The sequence below is a fragment of the Mastomys coucha genome, unplaced genomic scaffold (assembly GCF_008632895.1).
Source record: "Mastomys coucha isolate ucsf_1 unplaced genomic scaffold, UCSF_Mcou_1 pScaffold4, whole genome shotgun sequence".
NCBI lineage: Eukaryota > Metazoa > Chordata > Mammalia > Rodentia > Muridae > Mastomys > Mastomys coucha.
Window position 1 is genome coordinate 36,607,858 of NW_022196910.1, and position 20,375 is coordinate 36,628,232.

The window sequence follows — 20,375 nt, forward strand, 5'->3', positions numbered from 1 at the left end:
TTTTGCAGGATATATTTGATGACACTGTGATTCTAGAGATTTTATTGTGTACTGAAAAAAAAATAAAAGCCATGTTTCTAATTGTGGTGTGGCTCAGTCCTAGCAAACCCCTTTAATCCACAGCTTTCTGTTTATTGTAAACAGGATTAAATAAAGTCAACCATAGATCAAGAGGCAGAGCAAGCAACCAATTGGACAGGAAGTAAACATAGGAACAAAACCATAGAGAATAAGAGGGTGGAGGATGAAGAGAGTGACACACAGGAAGTAGAAGGGGTGTGGGGACATTCAGTTTGAAGGGCTTTTGAGATGGCATGGAGGAGAACTTCCTTTTGGGACACTGGCTGAGGAGGAAGGTAAACGAGGTGCTTTCTCTGCCTCTCTTGAGCTAGCAGTCTTTCACCCCAGCATCTGGCCCCTGAGTCTTCACTGGTAAAATTGAATATTGAGATTTTGTTAAAAACAACATATATCCTTCTAAGTTATGCCTTCCTCCCCCAGTTAGATCACATATCCCTGTACCCTTCCCCATCATACATTGATAAGATGAAGGGATAAGATAAGGGCCACATACCTGAGCTGTGTGAATATATGGCTTGGACTGAATTCAGAGAGTTTCTTTGTCTGTACTAACTATTCCTAGGCCTAGACCTGGATCCTATTGTTTGATATTAAAAGGTGTATATTAAAGGCTTCCAGCAAGATTGTATCACACTGAAGGTTTTTGGATAGGATCAGAGTAGCCATGTTGCTGGATTAAAATTCTTCTACAGGGTTCTAATCATTTACCTGCAGCTTTTACAGTTTCATTTTCTTCACAGCTAAATAAAATTCTATTGGGTATAAAATTCTATTGTGAATTACATTTTTAGCATTCATATATCAGTTGAGTATATCTAAGTTATTTTTATTTTCTATCTACTGTGACTAGAGTATGTATTAGTCAGGGTTCTCTGGAGTCACAGAACTTAAGGAATGTCTCGCTATACTGAGGGCTTTTATTGTGATGACTTACAGTATAGTCCAACCAACCTAACAATGGGCAGCTGTGAATGGGAAGTCAAAGAATCCAGGAGTTGCTCAGTCCTATGAGGCTAGTTGTTTCAGCTGGTCTCTGTAGAAACAGATTCCAACAGACATGCTAGCAAGTAAATGAAAGCAGATAGAGAAGAATTATCCTTCTTCCAATGTCTTCATGTAGATCTCTAGCAGAAGATGTGGCCCAGATTAAAGGTGTGTCTCACCACACCTGGATCTAGGACTTGTTTTGTCCCAGGGTAACTTTGAACTGTATTCAGCCCTAAAGATGCCGATGTATGCAGAAGAGCAACAGCAAATGAGCTCAGTAGGATGCATACATATATGTTTAAATTGAAAGAAGTCAGATGTGGTGACATCCTAGGTGTTACCTAAATGTGTCACCGTGAGTATGGGCTTTAAGACCTTCATCATAGAAATAGGTAGATCCCTTGGGCTTGATGGCCAGGCAACCTTTTCAGTGAGCTCAAGGCTAATGAGAGACCCTGTCTCAACGAAAAGATAAAAGATAATTGAGGTATGATAGCTGAAGTTGTCCTCTGACTTACACATACACTTAGGAATGCAGTTGCACCCACACATATATAAGAAGAAATGTGTACATATTATGCTTATCCCAGTAGTGGCACTATTTGGAGGTGTGGCCTTGTTAAAGTAAGTGTGTCACCGTGAGTATGGGCTTTAAGACCTTCATCCTAGTTGTCTGGATGCCAGCTAGTCTTATCCTAGCTACCTTCAGAACAAAAGGTGGAAATCTCAGCTTCTTCAGTCCCATGCCTACCTGGACACTACCATGTTCCCACCATGATAATAATGAATTGAACTTCTGAATCTGTAAGCCAGCCTCAATTAAGTGTTGTCCTTTATAAGAGTTGCCTTGGTCAAGGTGTCTGTTAGCAGTAGTAAAATACTAACTAAGACACATATATACATACATGCACATATACACAGACACACAGAAAAATTGCGATTAAAATTGATGGTGGGTATTTCTTTAACAAACGTGCGCAAAGGGGCAGGAAAGTATATTTAAGATTGTTTCTGGCTATAAAAGATCTAGAATCTTTTATGTGAATCTTTTTTGCACACCTGAACTCTGTCAGCTTGAAAACATCAAATAATCAGTGCACAGTGTTAAAAGCAATGATTAGCTGGTGATGTTTGGGCTGACTTTTACTGTCATGAAGTAAAAATTTCAAACTTTTGTGCCTTCGGATAGCATGGTATTTTCAGAGGTTAGAAGAGCCGAGACTTCCTACTGACAAGATGTTTCTTCTTAATACTCTATACAGGAACATTTCCTGGGAAATTTGCACTTGATCTGCTGAGCTGCTGCAGAGCCTACCAGTTGAGTGAGGCAGCAAAACTGAAGTTTTCCAGGAAGGGAGTGGGTGGAAATTTCATTAGCAGTCATGGTTGCCTGCTCTAAGAAAAAAGTTAGTTCTCAAAAGAAGCCCTTTAATGAGTCAAAGGATAAGTCAAGAAAATAATTCCAAGTTCTGAAGTTATGCTAATTGGAATCTTACTACTTTGAAGTTAAGGTTTCAGAACTTTATAGGACATACTGTGATGTCTTTAGGACATTTGATGATTTGACACTGACTTCAATGTTATGTGAGTACTACCATATATACTTCTAAAAGGAAGGGAACTATGTTATTGTTTCCGTTTTGTTAGGTTGCATGCTTGAGAGCTGTTGTAAATCTGAAGTACAAAATGATATGAGCATACATATATATTATTAGAATGTTAGATATTTATTTTTGATCCAAAGGTAAAATCATCCAAATGACTCTGGCTTTTTATAGGCCTTAGGAATGTATAAAGAAAATCTATTCTTTGATTTACAGAATTTACAACTTCAGGAAGAAATTATAGGATGCTTGCATATCCTTACTGTTAAATAACTTATATTTGAAATTAATATGTTGCTAAGTTTGGGGATTTGAGAAAAGTATAAGCATATACTTCTGCATTGGAAAGCTCTGAAAGTTTTCATTAAAGTAGGAGCTCATGATTTGGGCCCTAATATTTGAGCAAGAATTAACAGCCATAAAGCACTAAATAAAGAGGAAAAAATGTGAACAGGTGTCTAGAGAGATTTGGGCATATACACAGTCTTTGAGAATAAATCATCCTATCTACCTGAACAATAGAGTGTGACTAGAAAATGGAAGAGAAGTCTAAAAAGGCCCTCCCAAGCCTTTACTGACAGGCTAAAGGAGTGAGACAAAAATTCTCAAACAAGGAGGGAAAATTAAAATGACTATACTTTGCATATTCTGTATGGACTCTAAAACCAATTTGGTTTTTGTTTATTTGCTTGCTTTGTTTTGTTTTTTACATATTATTGAATTTCCACAAGAACCCTTTAAAGAAAACAATTTTGCATACAGGAGCTCATAAATGTGACTCCCCTACAGGATCTTTTTGTATTAGTGGTGAATTTTAGAAGTCCTCTGAAAGCTATGAGATTCCCTTCCCTCCTCAATTGCATATGGGTACACATACACAAATTACTTCCTACTCTCACTGTGGCCATCAATCCCTACTTGTTTACCCTGTTAAAAACTCCTCTCAAAAATTTCCCAAAGTGATCCAAACATGTGTCTTTCTAGTTCCAAAATTCAGCACCAATTCAAACTAGAAATACATTAAAAAATGTCAAAAACTAAATTACTTAATAAATTATTATTTTTTGCAATCTACTAATGAGGAAAAATTTTAAATAACATAACTATAATGATATTATTATCTCATTCCAATTTTTGAAATGTTACTGTTCCACCTGCCCCCCCCAAAAAAAACAAACAAACAAAACCCAAAGGCCAACAACACAAATCATATTGGTTCAGTTCTGAATGATCTGAAGAGCAACTCTACTCCTCCCATGTTTAGTATAGCCCCTCTAATTTTTAATTCTTTAAAATTAAATCCTTTTTTTAAAAAAAAAAATCCAAATACCACATTATACTTATTCATATCTTCTGCTTCAAATATGAACATTTTCCTTAATTAAAAATTACTGTAATGTGGTTGCTTAAGTGAGATGATCTAACAGAAAAATGGTTAAATCTAAGTCCTGAATTTGTTTTTATGAGCTGAAACATGTCATACCATATTTAAGGCCATAAAAATCTGTCTCACTCTTTTTCAGTAAGAGTAGAGCAAGTACCTCTTCCTTTAAAATCATGTTCCATGTAGAAGGTTGCCAGTTATCAGAAGTGTTAAGGTCTATAGTACTAGTCTACTCCGCAAACATTCTTAAACAGCTAGTTGCCATAAAGGCATTAGGTTTGGAAAGTAAATAATTCTAGAAAGAAAAAATATATATATAAGTAATAAGATCATAGAATAATAAAGGAGACAGAGAAGGCGAAAGCAGGTAGATGGAGTAATAAGGTCACATACAGCAAAGGAGAACACAAATGAAGACACAGAGCATTATTGCTGGGGTGGGAGGGAGCGGTGAGCAAACAATATCAAGTGAAACCTTCCAGAAGGGGATTTCTAGGTTGATCTAGTTTATTACTGAAAGGAACTTCAATGTAAACATAAGTTTTTCTTTCTTACATATTAGCCATGCAAGCATGTGTATACTCCAGAATTTAAATATTTTACAAGCAAGAAAGGATTTTTATAGTGTAGGATAAATATTCCATTTTGATAATAAAGCATTAGCATGATAGTGAAAACACAGTGTCTTTTCCCTTGTATAGGGAAATATATTTTATCTTTCTTATAAGTTAGATACCACAAGTAAGCTACATCATGGAAACACTATTTATAAAACAACGAAAAGTAGTAAATTTACTTTTGAGGGAGATTTTTGGCTTTCCATGATTCAAAATGTAAAAAGACCTGTCATCAATTCTTGACAATTCACTTATTTATGTTTGATAATTTCCTTCTGTTATCTAAACTCAATTTCCTAGATATTTTCTTTTTCTTATCTGTGGGAAGATACTTTTGTCATGTCTATTAGAAAGGGAGCACGAAGACCAGGTAAGCTGCCAATGGATCTTCTCTACTCTGTCTGGATCCTCAGGCACAACCTTTTCCCCTAGATCTTAGTGCCGCAACAATATATTAGCTTCAGCCTCCCCTCCCCTTGTTCATGCCTCCTGTGTACATACCATCTCTCATTCCCTCCCATCTCACTTCCCTGCTACATAGCTTTGCATCAACACCAACTCATATGGACACATGTAGGCTCTCTATGTGCAACTACAGGCCATGCTTGCTAGAAAACCAGATAGGTTGCCTAAGGAGTTTCTCTACTCTCTTTACTTGCTTAATCCAAATCCCCGCATCTCCCCTAGTGCTGCAACAGATCATCAGCTGCAGCTTCCCTTCTCCCAGTCCACATCTCCTATGGATCCTACAGACATTTCCCACTATGTCTCCCATTTCTTTAGCTTCCAACACCAGCAGGTATTTCCTGTGAACACTCTAACCAAGCAGGGCAGGAACACAACATTACACCCCCTGAAAATCCAGGGAGAAAACAGAATCTAAAAAACAAAACACCCACCCAACAAAGACAAACCCAGAAATCAGCACCTAGACTTATAATCAACCCAAACACCTACAACACACTCCTAAATGCCAGCATAAAAACACAATCAGTAACAGTCAGGGCAACAGAGCCCAGCTATCCTATTAGAGCAGGCCCTGAATATTCCTCAATACCTCAATCATAAAAAAAAGAAAGACCTTAAAATCAATTAGGTGAAGATCATAGAGATCTTTAAGTAGAAAAATGAATCCATCATTTAAAGAAATCCAAGAAAACAAAAACAAAAAATAGGAGGAAATTAATAACACTATTAAAGACCTGGAAATATAAATAAAAACAATAAAGAAAACACAAACAGAGGAAATCCTGGAAATAAAAGTTAGTAATTTGATCAAGATCTACAGAGGCAAGCTTCATCAACAGAATACAAGAGAAAAAAGAGACACGCTTAGGCATGGAAGATAACAATATAAGTCAACAAAAGTGTTGAATCTAAAACAATTCATGATGGAAACATCTAGGAAATATGGGGAATTATGAAAATACTAAACCTAAGAATAATTGGAATATTTTCAAGAAAAACATAGAAGAAAATTTTTCTGACCTAAACAAGGGGGTACCTATAAAGGTATAAGTAGTATACAGAACTCTAAATAGATTGGGCCAGAAAAGAAAGCTGCTCTCCACATAATAATCAAAACACTAAACATACATAAAAAAGAAAGAATATTAAAAGTTGCAAAGGAACAATACCAAGTGGCATATAAAGGCAGACCTATTAGAATTATAGGAGTTCTCAGTGGAAAATCTAAAAGCCAGAAGAGCTTAGATTCATATGCTACTGACTCTAAGAGACCACAGATTCCAACCCAGGCTACTATATCCAGCAAAACGCTCAATTATCATAGATGGAGAAAACAAGATATTCCATGATAAAGTCAGATTTAAACATTTATCTACAAATCCAACCCTACAAAAGGTACATGAAGGAAAACTCCACCCCAATGAGGTTAGCTACACTTATAAAAGACACAGAGCATAAATAATTTCACTCCAGGGAAACCAAAAGAAGGTAAGTACATACAAACTCACTCTTCACATTCTTCAAAAGAAAAATCCACCAAGATCTTATTTCAATTCTTATCATCTATGTCCCAACCACAGCTATCCAATTTATAAAAGAAACACTCCTATGACTCAAATCACATACTGATCCTCATACACTGATAATTGGTGATTTCAGTATCTCTCTCTCAACAAGGAACAGATCATCTAGACAAAAGCAAAACAGAGAAATACTGGAGATAACATATGTTTTAAACCAAATGGACTTAACAGAATTTACATAATGTTCCACCCAAACACAAAAGAGTATACCTTCCTCTCAGCATTTCATGGAACTTTGATCAAAATTGTCCACATAGTCAAACATAAAGCAATTCTCAATAGACTCAAGATTATAAGAACCACCTGTGCCATATCAGAATACCATTGATTAGCAGCTGGATATCAACAACAAAAACAACAGAAAGCTTATGAACTCATGGAAACTAAACAACTCTCTACTGATTGAAAAACTGATCAAAAGAGAAAGGGAGGAGAGAGGGAGAGAGAGAGAGAGAGAGAGAGAGAGAGAGAATGAATGAAAGGCTATTGGAATTCAGTGAAGATGAATATATAACATATCCAAATTTACTGAACACAATGAAGTCAGTGCTAAGAATAAAGTTCATAGCATTAAGTGCCTACATAAAAGAATTGGAGGGGGGCTGGTGAGATGGCTCAGCGGGGAAGAGCACTGTTCTTCGGAAGGTCATGAGTTCAAATCCCAGCAACCACATAGTGGCTCACAACCACCCGTAATGAGATCTGACGCCCTCTTCTGGTGTGTCTGAAGACAGCTACAGAGTACTCACATATAATAAATAAATAAATCTTAAAAAAAAAAAAAAAGAATTGGAGGGATGTCATCTTAGCAATTTAATAGCATACCCGAAATGTCTAAATTCCAAACAGAAACAAAAAGGGGAACATAGCAAGACACCAAGAAAATCCAGAGATTCATAAGGACATACTTTAAAAATAAGCATTCTAATTAAAAACTTTAAAAATGGATAATTTTTTCAATAGGTGTCACTTTACCAAAGTTAAATCAAGATCCTATAAACAACCCCTGGAAAGTCACTAAAAGTCTCCCATCCAAAAATTAAATAAATAAATAAATAAATAAATAAATAAATAAATAATAAAGCCAGCCTTGGGCCAGAGTTCTAACAAAGAATTTTACCAGACTTTCAAAAAGAGCTAATGCTACTACTCCTCAAATTATTCCACAAAATATAAATAGAAAGAACATTACTAAATTCATTTAATGACCATGAATCCCAAACCACATGAAGAGTCAACAAAGAAAGGGAGTTAATGGACTAAATTCCCTTATGAATATAGATGGCAAAATACTCAATAAAGTAGTCAAAAACGGAATCTAAGAATAGATCAAAAGATCATAGTGAATTCCATGATCAAGTAGGCTTCATCCCAGAGATGCAAGGATGATTCAACATATAAAAATCAGTAAATGTAATCTACCACATAAAACAACTGAAGGAAAATAACCACATGATCAACTCTGCCAAGAAAGCCTCTGACAAAATTCAGTGCTCCTTCATGATAAAAGTCTTGGAGAGATTAGGGAGACAAGGGAGATATCTAAACATAATGAATGCAATGTACTACAAGCCAATAGCCAACATCATATTAAAGAGAAACTCAAAACATTTCCAGAGAAATCAGGAACAAGACAGAATTATACAATCTCTCCTCCGTATCCACTGAATCTAGTACTTGAAGTCTTAACTAGAGCAGTAAGACAACTGAAGGAAGCTGCACGTTGGGATACAAATTAGGAAGGAAGAAGCCAAAGGATTGTTGTTTGCAGATGACCTGGAAGTAAAGATAGCGACCTTTAACATTCCAGCAGAGATCTGCTAAAGTTGATACACACTTTTACAAGTTGGACACAAAATTAGCACAGAAAAATCAGTAGCCCTCCTATATACAAATGAAAAATGAATGAGAAAGAAACCAGTGAAACAAAACCCTTCACAACAACCCCAAATAACATAAAATACAGGCTTTAACAAAGCAAGAGAGAGACTTTTATGATAAAAAGTACAAGTCGCTAAAGAATAAAACTGAAGAATATATCAAATGATGGAAAGATCTCCCACATTCATGGAAGAGTAGGATTAATATAGTAAAAATAAACATGCTACCAAAATCAAACTGCACATTCAATGCAATACCCATTAAAATTCCCACCCATTTTTTTTTTTTTTTACAGAACTTGAAAGGAAAATTCTCATCTTCATACGGAAAAACAAAAGTTACAGGATATCTAAAACAATCTAGAACAATAAAAGAGCTGATGGAGGTACCACCAACCCTGATTTCAAGTTATAATGCAGAGGTACAAACCACATGATATTGCCATAAAAACAGACATGTCTATTGCAGGATATCTGGTCACACTATGAATGCTGAGCGTGTTGTCTACTGGAAAAATCTGTTTCTAATTGTGGTGTGGCTCAGTCCTAACATACACATTTAATCCCAGAGCTTTCTCATGATTGTAAACAGGATTAAATATAGTCAATTATAGGTTAAGAATAAGAGCAAGCAACCAGTTGACAGAAAGTGAACACAGGGAAAAAAAGAGAGAGACAGACAGTAAGAGGAAGTCAGGAGGGTGGATAGAGAGATGCACAAGAAGTAGAAGGGAAGGACATTCTGTTTGAAGGGTTTTGAGATAGCTGGAGAACGAGAACTTCCTTTTGGGGAGTTGGCTGGGGAGGAAGGTAAGGAAGGTGCTTTCTCTGCCTTTCTGAGCTAGCAGGCATTCAGCCCAGCATCTGGCTACCCAGTCTTCACTGGTAAAACCAAATGATTGAGTAGATACCTGACTTTTTCTTTCATAAAGAAGCCAGAAATAAACACTAGAAAACAAAACCACATTCAATCCATGTTTCAGGTCAAACTAAATGTCTGCACTTAGGAAAATTCAAATAGATCCATATAATTTACCTTATAAAAACTCAAGTACAGTGGATCAAAGATATCAATGTAAAGGGAGACACTGAATCTGATAGAAGAGAAAGTAGGGAACTGCCTTGAACACATTAGCATAGGAGACAACTTCCTGAACAGAACACCCATAGAACAGGTATAAAGATTAACAATTAATAAATGGGACTTCATGAAATTGATCCACTTCTGTTTGGCAAAGCACATCATCCATTAGGACAAAGAAGAAGCCTACAAAATGGAAAAGTATTTTTACCAACTCAACACCCATCATAGGACTAATATCTAAAATATATAAAGAACTCAAGAAACTAGATATCAAAAAACCCTAAATAATCCAATTTAAAAATGGTGTACAGATCTAAACAGAGTATTCTCAGTAGTGGAATCTCAAATGGCTGAAAATCACTTAAACATATGTTTAATATCTTTAGCCAGGAGAGAAACTCAAATAAAAACTGCTTTGAGATTCCATTATACACCTCTCAGAATGACTGGGAAATAACACAAGTGACAGCTCATGCTGGTGAGAATGTAGAGCAAGGGGAATACTAATTATTGCTGGTGGGAGTTCAAACTTGTACAACCACTATGGAAATCAATATGGTGGTTCCTCAGAAAATTAGGAATCAGTTCACCTCAAGACCCAGCTATACCACCCTTAGGCATGTACCCAAAGTAGTCTAGATCCTACCACAAGGAAATTTGCTCAGCCTTCTTCACTGTAGCATTATTCATCATTTCAGAAACTGCAAACAACCTAAATGTTCCTCAACAGAAGAACAGACAAAGAAAATGTAAAACATTTACACAGTGAATTTACACAGCTTTAAAAGAAAAAAATGACATCATGAAATATGACAGGCAAATAGATGCTATTAGAAATAAATTATCCTGAGTGAGGAACCCAGACCCAGAAAACAAATCTGGCATGTATTTACTTTTAAGACGGCATTAGCTATTAAGTAAATGATAACCAAGCTATAAACCATAGACCTAGAGGGATTAAGTAAAGAGAAGGGCTCTAGGGCATATGCATGGATCTCCCTGAAAAGGAGAAATAGAATTTCATGAGTGTACTGGGAGTGGTTGGTGACTGGGAACAGGAGGGATCAAGTATGGGAGATAAAAGGAGAAGTGCATAGCAAAATGGCTGGAATAGGGGGATGGGGCATTTCTGGGATGCGAGCATATAGTCTATTGGAAGTTCCTGGAGTCTATGAGGGTGTCCCATGTGAGGAGCGCTAACAGTAAAGGATATGGAGTCTGAACTGGCCATCTTATGTAGCCAGGAAAGACTACCAGTGGTAGGGCCGGGTTGCATTTGTATATATTTCCAAACCATTCATGCTTATGCTAGGATGGAGGATCACTCTAAAAACTGTCAGGGACTCCCTTTTGCTAAGGACAACATATATATAGCTTATGGACAAGAGAGAGATCAAGCTGGTACATCTATGGAACCTTCACCAACACATCCTAGTCTCTTTGGTCAAGGAAGGTATTGTGCAGCCTACTGAAAAAGAAAATAGATGCCAACCCAGCCCCAAAGTCATCTGTCCTTCCTAAAAGATGTTCTAGATCAATGGTGCCACAGAATTTGTGGGTGTAGGTACCAAATATGTGATTTATCTTGAGGCCCACACTATAAGAGGGAACCCATGAGCTACATTAATTGGAAGCCAGAATTCAGAGACTGGATAGCCCAGAATACTAGGGTATAATCAAACACTAGTGGCAAAAAAATATTCTTCTATATTTGTTATATTCATAGATTGTTGCCTTGTCCAGTTGTGGTCAAAGGGGCGTCCTTTGGCAGCAGATGGGAGTGAATTCAGAGACCCACAGCCAGACTCTATGCAGAGAGAGAATCTACATTGGGGCTCTCCACCAGGTCTTTCTTATAGTAGCTAGGGGAACCCAGTTGAAGATGGCAAGGAAAGCTAAGCGTCAAAGGGGATTGAGGACAGCAGGAGAATATGGCCCGCTGAATCAACTAGGCAAGGCTCATGTGGGCTTACAGACACAGATGTGGCAAGCCTGGGGCCTGCTTGGGTCTGCACCAGGTCTGGTATGCATGTGGTATGCATGTTAGTTTAGTGTTTTTGTAGGACTTCTAATTGTGGGAGTTGGTGTGTCTCTGACTCTTTTGCCGATCTTGGGACTTTTCCTCCTAATGGGTTGCCTTGACCAGCCTCTATATGAGAACTTTTCCCTTGTCTTGCTGTATCTTGTTTTGTCATATTTGGTAGTTGAGTCTCATGGGCCTGCTCTTTTCTGAAGGGAAATGAAGAGAGAGTAGGCTTGGGGGAGGGGGAGTTTATGGTGAACTGTGAAGTGTGGGGAGAAGGGAAACTATAGTCGGGAAGTATTTTATGAGAGAAGAATCTATTTTTTTAATATTTAAACATCTTTATTAGATATTTTCTTTATTTACATGTCAAATGGCATCTCCTTTCCCAGTTTCCCCTCCAAAAAATAAAATAAAATAAAATAAAATAAACCTGTTCCCTCCTCCCTTCTCCTGCTCACCAACCCACCTTTCTCTTGCTTCCTGGCCCTGGTATTCCCCTACACTGGGGCATAGAACCTTCACAGGACCAAATAGAAAAAAGAAAGTGATCACACTTTTAGAAATGTATTTGTGAAAGAAATCACTATGCTTTCAAATTGAAATATAACATTTAATACATATATTCTCATGTCAGGACATCTCTGTAGTATTATAAACATTTGAGTTTGCAGAAACTAATATTTTTGCCAGTGATATATTTCTGAATTGGTTAAAATATTACTGTGACTTTCCACAAACCAGAGTATGATTGACCAATATAATAACTCCCCTGATGGTTATTACAGATGGAGTCATAATCATTAAGCACCCAGGCTGAGAATTACTGAATACAAGAGGGTACCACTTGCTGTGAATAACACCTGATTTTTTTAGTTCTTGTGAAGGTAGTTGGTACACAAATAGGTGCTGAATTGAGTGGGATGGTGGAGAGACAATTACTAGGAGGTACTTAGTCAAATGCAGCCTGATCTGTGTCTGAAAGGTGGGTATTACTATTCTACTTTCCAAATACTACTACTATTACTCCACTATTACTACTACTACTACTTCTATTTCTACTACTACTACTACTACTACTACTACTACTACTAATAATAATAATAATAATAATAATAATAAACATGGAAATGTAGAAGGCTTCTTCAGTGTCATACAACTAGGATATGGCTCCCTACTATGCTCTTGTATTCTATACCTACGTGTCTCATGTACTGGAGAAAATTTCCACCTCAAAACTAGGTAAGTTTCCACACAGCATTATTTTTCATGTATTTATCCAATGAAACTTATTTTAATTTCCTGAACTTGATATTAAATGCTTTCATTCAAAAATATAAGTAAAATAGGAACATCTACAAGATAAATATTGCCAAATTCTATCTATAGCCCATTCTCGAGGCTAAAAGAACACCTGGAAAGAGGAAACAGAAAGATTATAAAACCTGGAGGATGAGATGGTCTGCAGTGAAAATGTGACTTCTGCACGTTCATGGCAATTGCAATCGTGAACTCAACAGCAGCTATGGTTACCTTCACAGGACCTACACAACACTGACTTACTAATAGTCCATCACAGAATAAAGAAACCCATGGAGTTCTTCCTCCCAGTGGTGTACACACTGGTAGATTAGCAATGTTCAAGCAAATAATTCCTATGCATGCCCAAGAAAGCCATATTAAATTCAATTTGTCATTAAAAAAGGAAAAGATGTGAAAGTAATAAGGGACCCGAATGGGAAGAAGGGGGGTTCAAAGAAAGGAGAATAGGATCTGAAAGGATAATGAGGATAAATATAATCAAAATACATTACCAAGTTGTATGACATCAAAAACTAAATGAGAATTAATATTTTTTATTCCCAAGTCCTTTTTATATGAAGTCTTATACCTGTATTCAAGCACTGTACTATACTTTAAGACTTAAAATGGCTATGCTTATCTATTGAATTCTCTTTATTTAGACTCCTTGAATTGCAAGATCAAACCACAACTGCATGATCATCTAACTTATTCTGTTTAATAAGTAAAGCAATGTGATACAACTCACACCCAGATATTCTAGACAGCAGAACATTCATCAGTTATGTTAAAGGTGAATTGATTTGAGTGGATCATCTGTAAACGGAGTGGCTCTGTTGGTTTGAGCGTCAGAATTGCATCACATTTATAGTAAGACAAGCAGCTTCTAAATCTATAGCTGAGGCTTACAAGATGAGGCCCTTCTGGGATAACAATTTATTTTCTCCAAAATGTCCAAGACTATCTGCTGCTGCCATAACTCTGCATCAAAGACAAGTCAGAAGGAAAGTATTTAATGTGCATGAGATGATTTAGTAGAAAATTGGAAGATTAAAAGTAAATGGAAACAGGACACTTTCTTCCTCCCATTGTGCTACATATCTGCAGGTCTTTCTTATTGTTTTCTCTTTTGCTTTGTGAGCTCCTGAGGGTAGTCATTTGTTTCTTGTATGTTGTTGTAAATCCCCAAGCACACAAGCAATGTTTCATAAATATATAATAAGATGAACAAGAACACAAACATTAGAACAAGAGAATTAAGCCTATAGCAAGTCAACCTCATAATAGTTGTGGGATTTTCAATTCCTGTGTCTCTGGTTAAAGTTCTCAGCACTCTGTACTCACTGATCAGAAACTCTTACCATAAGCCTAAGGACTGAACTTGACCTTCAAATCCAAAGCTCATAAAAGGTAGTTGTTTCTTACAAATAAATGATGAAGTGACAGTAGTCACTAGTGAATTTATGAAGTTCACTGAACAGCCTTACTCATAAACAAATTTAACTACCCTAATTCCATGCAGCAGGGGATGAATGGAAAATGAGGACTTCATCATGGTAGAGGACGTTTCCTTGTTGATGATCAAATGGATTGGTTGGGAATAGAATATTAAGACCCAAGTACATAGAGTAAGTTCCATCAAATGTGTCTCTTCAAAAAGTCCCAGTATGAGATATAGTTGGATAAAAAAAATTCCAGGGGGCTGGAAAAAAAGAAAAAAAAAGAAAATATTCCAGATTGATTAATAAATATTCATAAAAGTCTATCACATACCTATCAACAATTACAAGACCCATTGTTGATGATAAAAGATCAGAAACTTTAGGAAAACAATTTTTCTATTTCTTTTCCTTGAAATAAATGTTATTGATAATCTCTCTTTAATGCAAAAATATATAGATAGGACAATAACAAAATTTTATTATAATAAAAATTATACCTGTTATCTTCTCTGAAATGGACATATCTAATTTGTAAACTGGTAAATGACACTAAGCCCGAATTATAATCTTCTTGGAAAGATGATCAGAGTATATGTACCCCTTAATAAGTTCAACTTATATTTTGTCTACTCTGAGTATATTATATTCTCTCTTACTGAGTTAGGTTTTGGACATATAAACATATTGATAGCCTTTGAGTATATTATTTTGTTTGTTTTGAGACAGAATTTCTCTGTGTGGCCTTGGCCATCTTGGAACTCTCTCTATAGACTAGGCTAGCATTGTACTCATAGAGAGATCCACCTACCAGTACCTCCAGAGTTCTGGAATTTAAGGTGTTCACCACTATTGCTTGGCTAAATATATTCTTTTAGTGAGTGTTTATTAAACACTTTAGATGAAAAGTGGTAATGAGTTACTTTAAAAACTATAGTGGCTTAAGCTATGTGAAGATATTAGGTAGAACCTTAGTGTTATCTTTCTTTTCAATGAAGGTATGTAATTTATATTCTTTTAGTGAGTGTTTATTAAACACTTTAGATGAAAAGTGGTAATGAGTTACTTTAAAAACTATAGTCGCTTAAGCTATGTGAAGATATTAGGTAGAATCTTATTGTTATCTTTCTTTTCAATGAAGGTATGTAATTTCTGAGGGAGATGCTTCTGTATATGTATGTGCAATATCTTGCCTTCAGAGAACCTTCATGGGTAAGATCTTGTTTAATAAATATGGCCACATGACTCCTTTGGACCAAAGAAAGGTGAATAGTATGAATATATGCATAAGGATTTTATTTATAATTTCTGAGCCCATGAGTCTATGGTTTTCATGGCCTCATTTACCTTGTCACATCATCTGACAGATCAGAATGTGGCTACTGAGTCACAGGTATGCATGAGGGATGGAACGTTCTCCCCAGGTTCCTGGGACATAGAATGGCGTTATCTTTCCACCTTGATTTTTCAGCTCCACCATGTCCCAGACACAATAAAGCCAGCCAGTCATAGACTAAAACCTTTAAATCCTATGAGTCAAAATGAAGTTTTCCAAATATTCTTCTCAGGAATTTTTCAGAGAAACCACAACAACAACAAACAACAGACAAACACAGTCATGGATCCCAGAACAAAAGGAATGTATAGTAACAGGTGCCCCACAATAGACACATAATAGCCTGAAAAAAATGAAAGACCCATGTTGTCTGCTTAATTTGTTATGCCCTTTGATAGGCTACTAAAATCTTATAACTGTTACCACAGATTTTTGTAGAACACCCAATCCACAGAATTCTCTTCAATACACTTTGAAATTAATCAAAGCTCTATTTTGAGTGGGTAGACTGGGCATTGTTCAACAATTTAAAACTCTAAGAATTAGTTGTATAGGATAGTTTATGGTAGTGAATTAACTATAAATAACTAAATCAACCACTGTAACTATACTCAAATAACAGTAAAGAGATACAGACAAATTTTCTTTCTTAATCTAATTTTATCTGAATCTTTTAAATAAAAATATCACTCAGATTTAATACTTGACTTTGTAATAGCATGAGATTGATTTTTAGAGTTTTTTTACATTATGAACCAAGAGTTGATGACATCACTGGTGAGATCATATAGTTATTTTCCTTTCTGTTGAAAAATGTACATTGTTCATTGAACAAAATAAAATGTGGTTGGGTTCAAAGCCGACATTCTTCCTCTTTTGATCTCATTTTGTTCAAATGCTAGTATCAAGTAGCGATTTACAGTATAAAAACCTCTTTATCCTCAATATGTTTCTAGTAGTTTCTAATGGCTTTTTTTGTTGTGGCTTATAAAAAATTGTTTCACTTACATGATTGATAGATCATCTTTGAGCTAAACGAATTAAATGGGTTTCACAGCATCAATTACACTTAAATTCTTAACTAAACCCTTTTCCTTATACAAAGATTTAGAGTTATCAAGAAAGAACATTGGCATTTATATGAAGGTACACACACACATGCAAACACACACACACATGAGAGAGAGAAGTTGTATGTAGAAATGAACAGCCCAGCAACCTCAGAAAAGAATTGAGATGTTTTAATTTATCCCATTTCCTGTAAAGAATAAAGAACACCACAAAAAACAATCCTCCAGAATATACTTCCGGGAGTTGATGTAGGATCAGAGAAGTCTTCCATTACATGGTGTAGCATTCCCAGCTTCATAGCTTTTATAAAAATGTCAAGTAATAATCAGCTAATTGGACCAGATTGATAAAAAATTTAAAAACTCAAGATATTTTGTCCAGTTAATCATCTATGTGATCTTAATTGTAAGCTACATTTTCATTTAAATGGAGTATGATCTACCAACATGATTCATAATTTTAGCTTTAAGTGACTAATTGCCTCTAAGAACCCCAGAGAAGCCCTAAGACCCTACATACCTAAAGTCTGACCTAGGACATGGTATATTTCTGTATCTGTAGCCACAAGCTGCCCTTACCAGAAAGGCCTGACATTTGAATACCCCATGAAAAATGAATTCTAGTCTGTGCTCAACTCCCTTGCAAACATCAGCAACAGAAAAAAAATGGAATGGATACCAGGAATATACAAACATCATATTCCCCAAAATGATATTTTTAATGAGCATGATATTCTAAGAAAAGGGAGAAGGGCTCCATGACCGGAATATTTTCAAGATGAATAATATACACATGAGCGAAAGATCCAAAAGCAGCTAAGTGTATCAGTGCAGCTTTACTGACAGGTGGTTACCCTTTAGAAGCTATTTGAAGACAAGTAGGGGAGAAGGAAAATGTCTCATTCCTTGAGACAATTGGCTGGAATCATAGTGATAAGAATGGAGAAATACATGTAGGAAAGATGGGATGGGTGAAGTGGAAGATTCTAGCTTCTTTGGAAAGTCAGTTATGTCAAATGATGTTTTGCTGGGGCGCACAAGTGAAAAGATGTCTTGCTAAATCAGATGTGTAAAAGAATGTTCTCCTGAAAAAGACACAGGTGAGATATGTTTGAATATAGCAGACCTGTAAAAAGAAATGTAATGAATGAGTATAGATATGACCCCACATACAGTGAGAGCTCAAGCATTGGTTTGGTTTGCTCTGCCTTTCAATTCCTTATGAACAACATGTACTTATTGGTTTACCTTATATAGCATTGTTGAGTGCTGCTTGTGGTAATACCAGCATTGAAAGAAACTTGCCAAAGAACTTCTTGTCCAGTTCCTGTGGCTTTCTTGTTTCTGTTTCCTCAGCCTCACCCTGGGCCAGGTGACAAGCCTTGTGTTGTCTTCAGGATTGCACTACAGCTGCTGGTTTATGCAAAGTATTCACCTGCCCTGCCAAGAGGACTGGACTGCAGCTGCAGGTTTGTGTATGATGCTGGAGATAACGGTACTATAACTGCTGGTTCATATTTGGTGTTTGTTTGCTATGGGACTGAACTGCTGACAAAGAATATTAAACTCACCCCCTCCAAAGAATTATTGCTAAACAGGTACACTTTGCCCATTTCCTAATAACTTTTCTCTTCTACTGCCTCTGGTGGGTTGTGGGCAAGAGGAAAGGTTGAACATTTATTAAAACAGGCTGCAAAAATTTATGTCTACAGATGTGGTCTTCTTTCACTCAAATAACAGAAAAAAAACACAAAACCCAGGACTTGACTAAAGCTGAAGGGACCATTTTTTATCAAAACCCAACAGTCTCAAGATTTTTTTTAGCCTGTAGGACAGTTAAACAATAACACAAGAACACAAAGCAAGCAACCAAACAAATAACCAAAACAAACAAACAAACAAAAACCCCAAAAAAACAACTAGAGTTTGTCTTATTCTCAGAAGCAGAGTATGTCATTTTTAAATGAGTTTCCAATTATAACTTCATCATGGAGATAAGTTTCTAAAGCAAAGTAATAACTGAGGAAGGATGTATTTTAATTCATTTTATTATTTTACTTACTTTATTTACATTATTATTTACAATTATATAGAAAGCAATTAAGAAACATAGTGTCTAAATGATAAACACACACAATCATAGTGCAAGCACCACTCTAGGCTATTTGGGGAATATAAAGGCCCTATAAACCATATGTCTGAGCGCATCTTTTGAGTTATCATTACAGCATGCTTTTCTCAGCCCCCAAACATGAATATGGCATCTGGCGAGGGCCTGTGATGAATCTTTGAAACCTGCATTTTCACCTCTGAGATGGGCTTGATTGCCCTGGCCTTTAAATGTCAGGGGCTGTGAAGGAAAGGTCATGACACTGCTCTTAGAGAGCGAGCAGTACCAAGGTCTTCCCTGCCAGTGGAGACAAGGCAAATATTTCATTTCTCTCCAAACCTAGAAGGTTTACCTTCCTCAAATTAAACACTCTGCACAAACACTTCTCTCCTTGTCCTTTAGCTAACAGAGAGCGATTAGACCTAGCAACTTTCTTAAAGGCAGCCTTTAATCTCCAAAATAGGTATCTTAAGCACATTCTTGAAGGAAATGATAAAATGGAAGAGACAAAGCCATCTCTGGAAGTGTAGAAGAGAAACCAAAGATAAGAAAGTGCTTGGCTTCCCCCAAAATGCAATGATTAACCTTTGTTTCTTCAGGTGCGTCCACTTTTGGTGACTCTAACTTTAATGTTTAAAGTGGGAAGAGGAAAATAGGAACCATAAAAGGCATAACAAAGAGAGCGTCTCCTGCTTCTGTTGAAGGTTTACAAGCCATTTTTACAAGTGGCCATACAAATGCAAGGATAATACATAGAAATTATTTCTGTGAACTGTCCCTGCTCAAATATATGTAATGAAAGTGGCACAGGCAATTTAAATCTTTCTTAAAGTCATGCTGCAAAAAAAAGTAAAAGAAAACGAGAAATGTAATGATTTAACTTTCCAAACTAATCAGATCAAAATAAGATACACTTCCTTGGTTTGTAACTTGACTTTGAATGAATTAAAATCACAGTGTTTGTCCCTTGCAGAAAGTAGATGCATTTCAAAAACCAGATATCACATATGTCTTGTGGTTCCCAGGCCAGATGGTAAAGCTCTGGCATTATCTTATAATAACTGTGGAAAAGGAGTCTCAGATGGGGAAAGGAACTTCTCCAGACTACCCATGCCAGAAAGAAATGTGTCTTAGTCACTGTTCTATTGCTGTCAAGAGACACTATGACCAAGGCAACCGTCATAAAAGGAAGTATTTGATTGAGGTTTGCTTACAGTTTCTGAGAACTAGGCTATTATCACCATGGATGCAAGACAAAGGCATGGTAGTAGAGCATTAGCTGAGAGCTTTACATCCTGATCCATAGGCAGTAGGGGGGAAGGAGAGGAGAGGAGAAGAGAGGAGAGGAGAGGAAAGGAGGGGGAGGGGAGGGGAAAGGGGAGGAGAAGGGAGGAAAGGAGAGGAGAG

General features: G+C 36.4%; 1 protein-coding gene across 1 annotated transcript in view; it reads left to right on the forward strand.

The window, feature by feature from the left end:
- The first annotated feature begins 11,570 nt into the window (after nucleotides 1-11,570).
- LOC116076543 overlaps nucleotides 11,571-20,375 on the forward strand; it is a 12,406-nt gene continuing 3,601 nt past the window's right edge. The window contains exons 1-2 of the mRNA XM_031350374.1: nucleotides 11,571-11,711; nucleotides 18,215-18,456. Of these exons, the coding sequence (XP_031206234.1) occupies nucleotides 11,571-11,711; nucleotides 18,215-18,456 (383 nt within the window). The remainder of the gene's footprint in view (nucleotides 11,712-18,214; nucleotides 18,457-20,375) is intronic.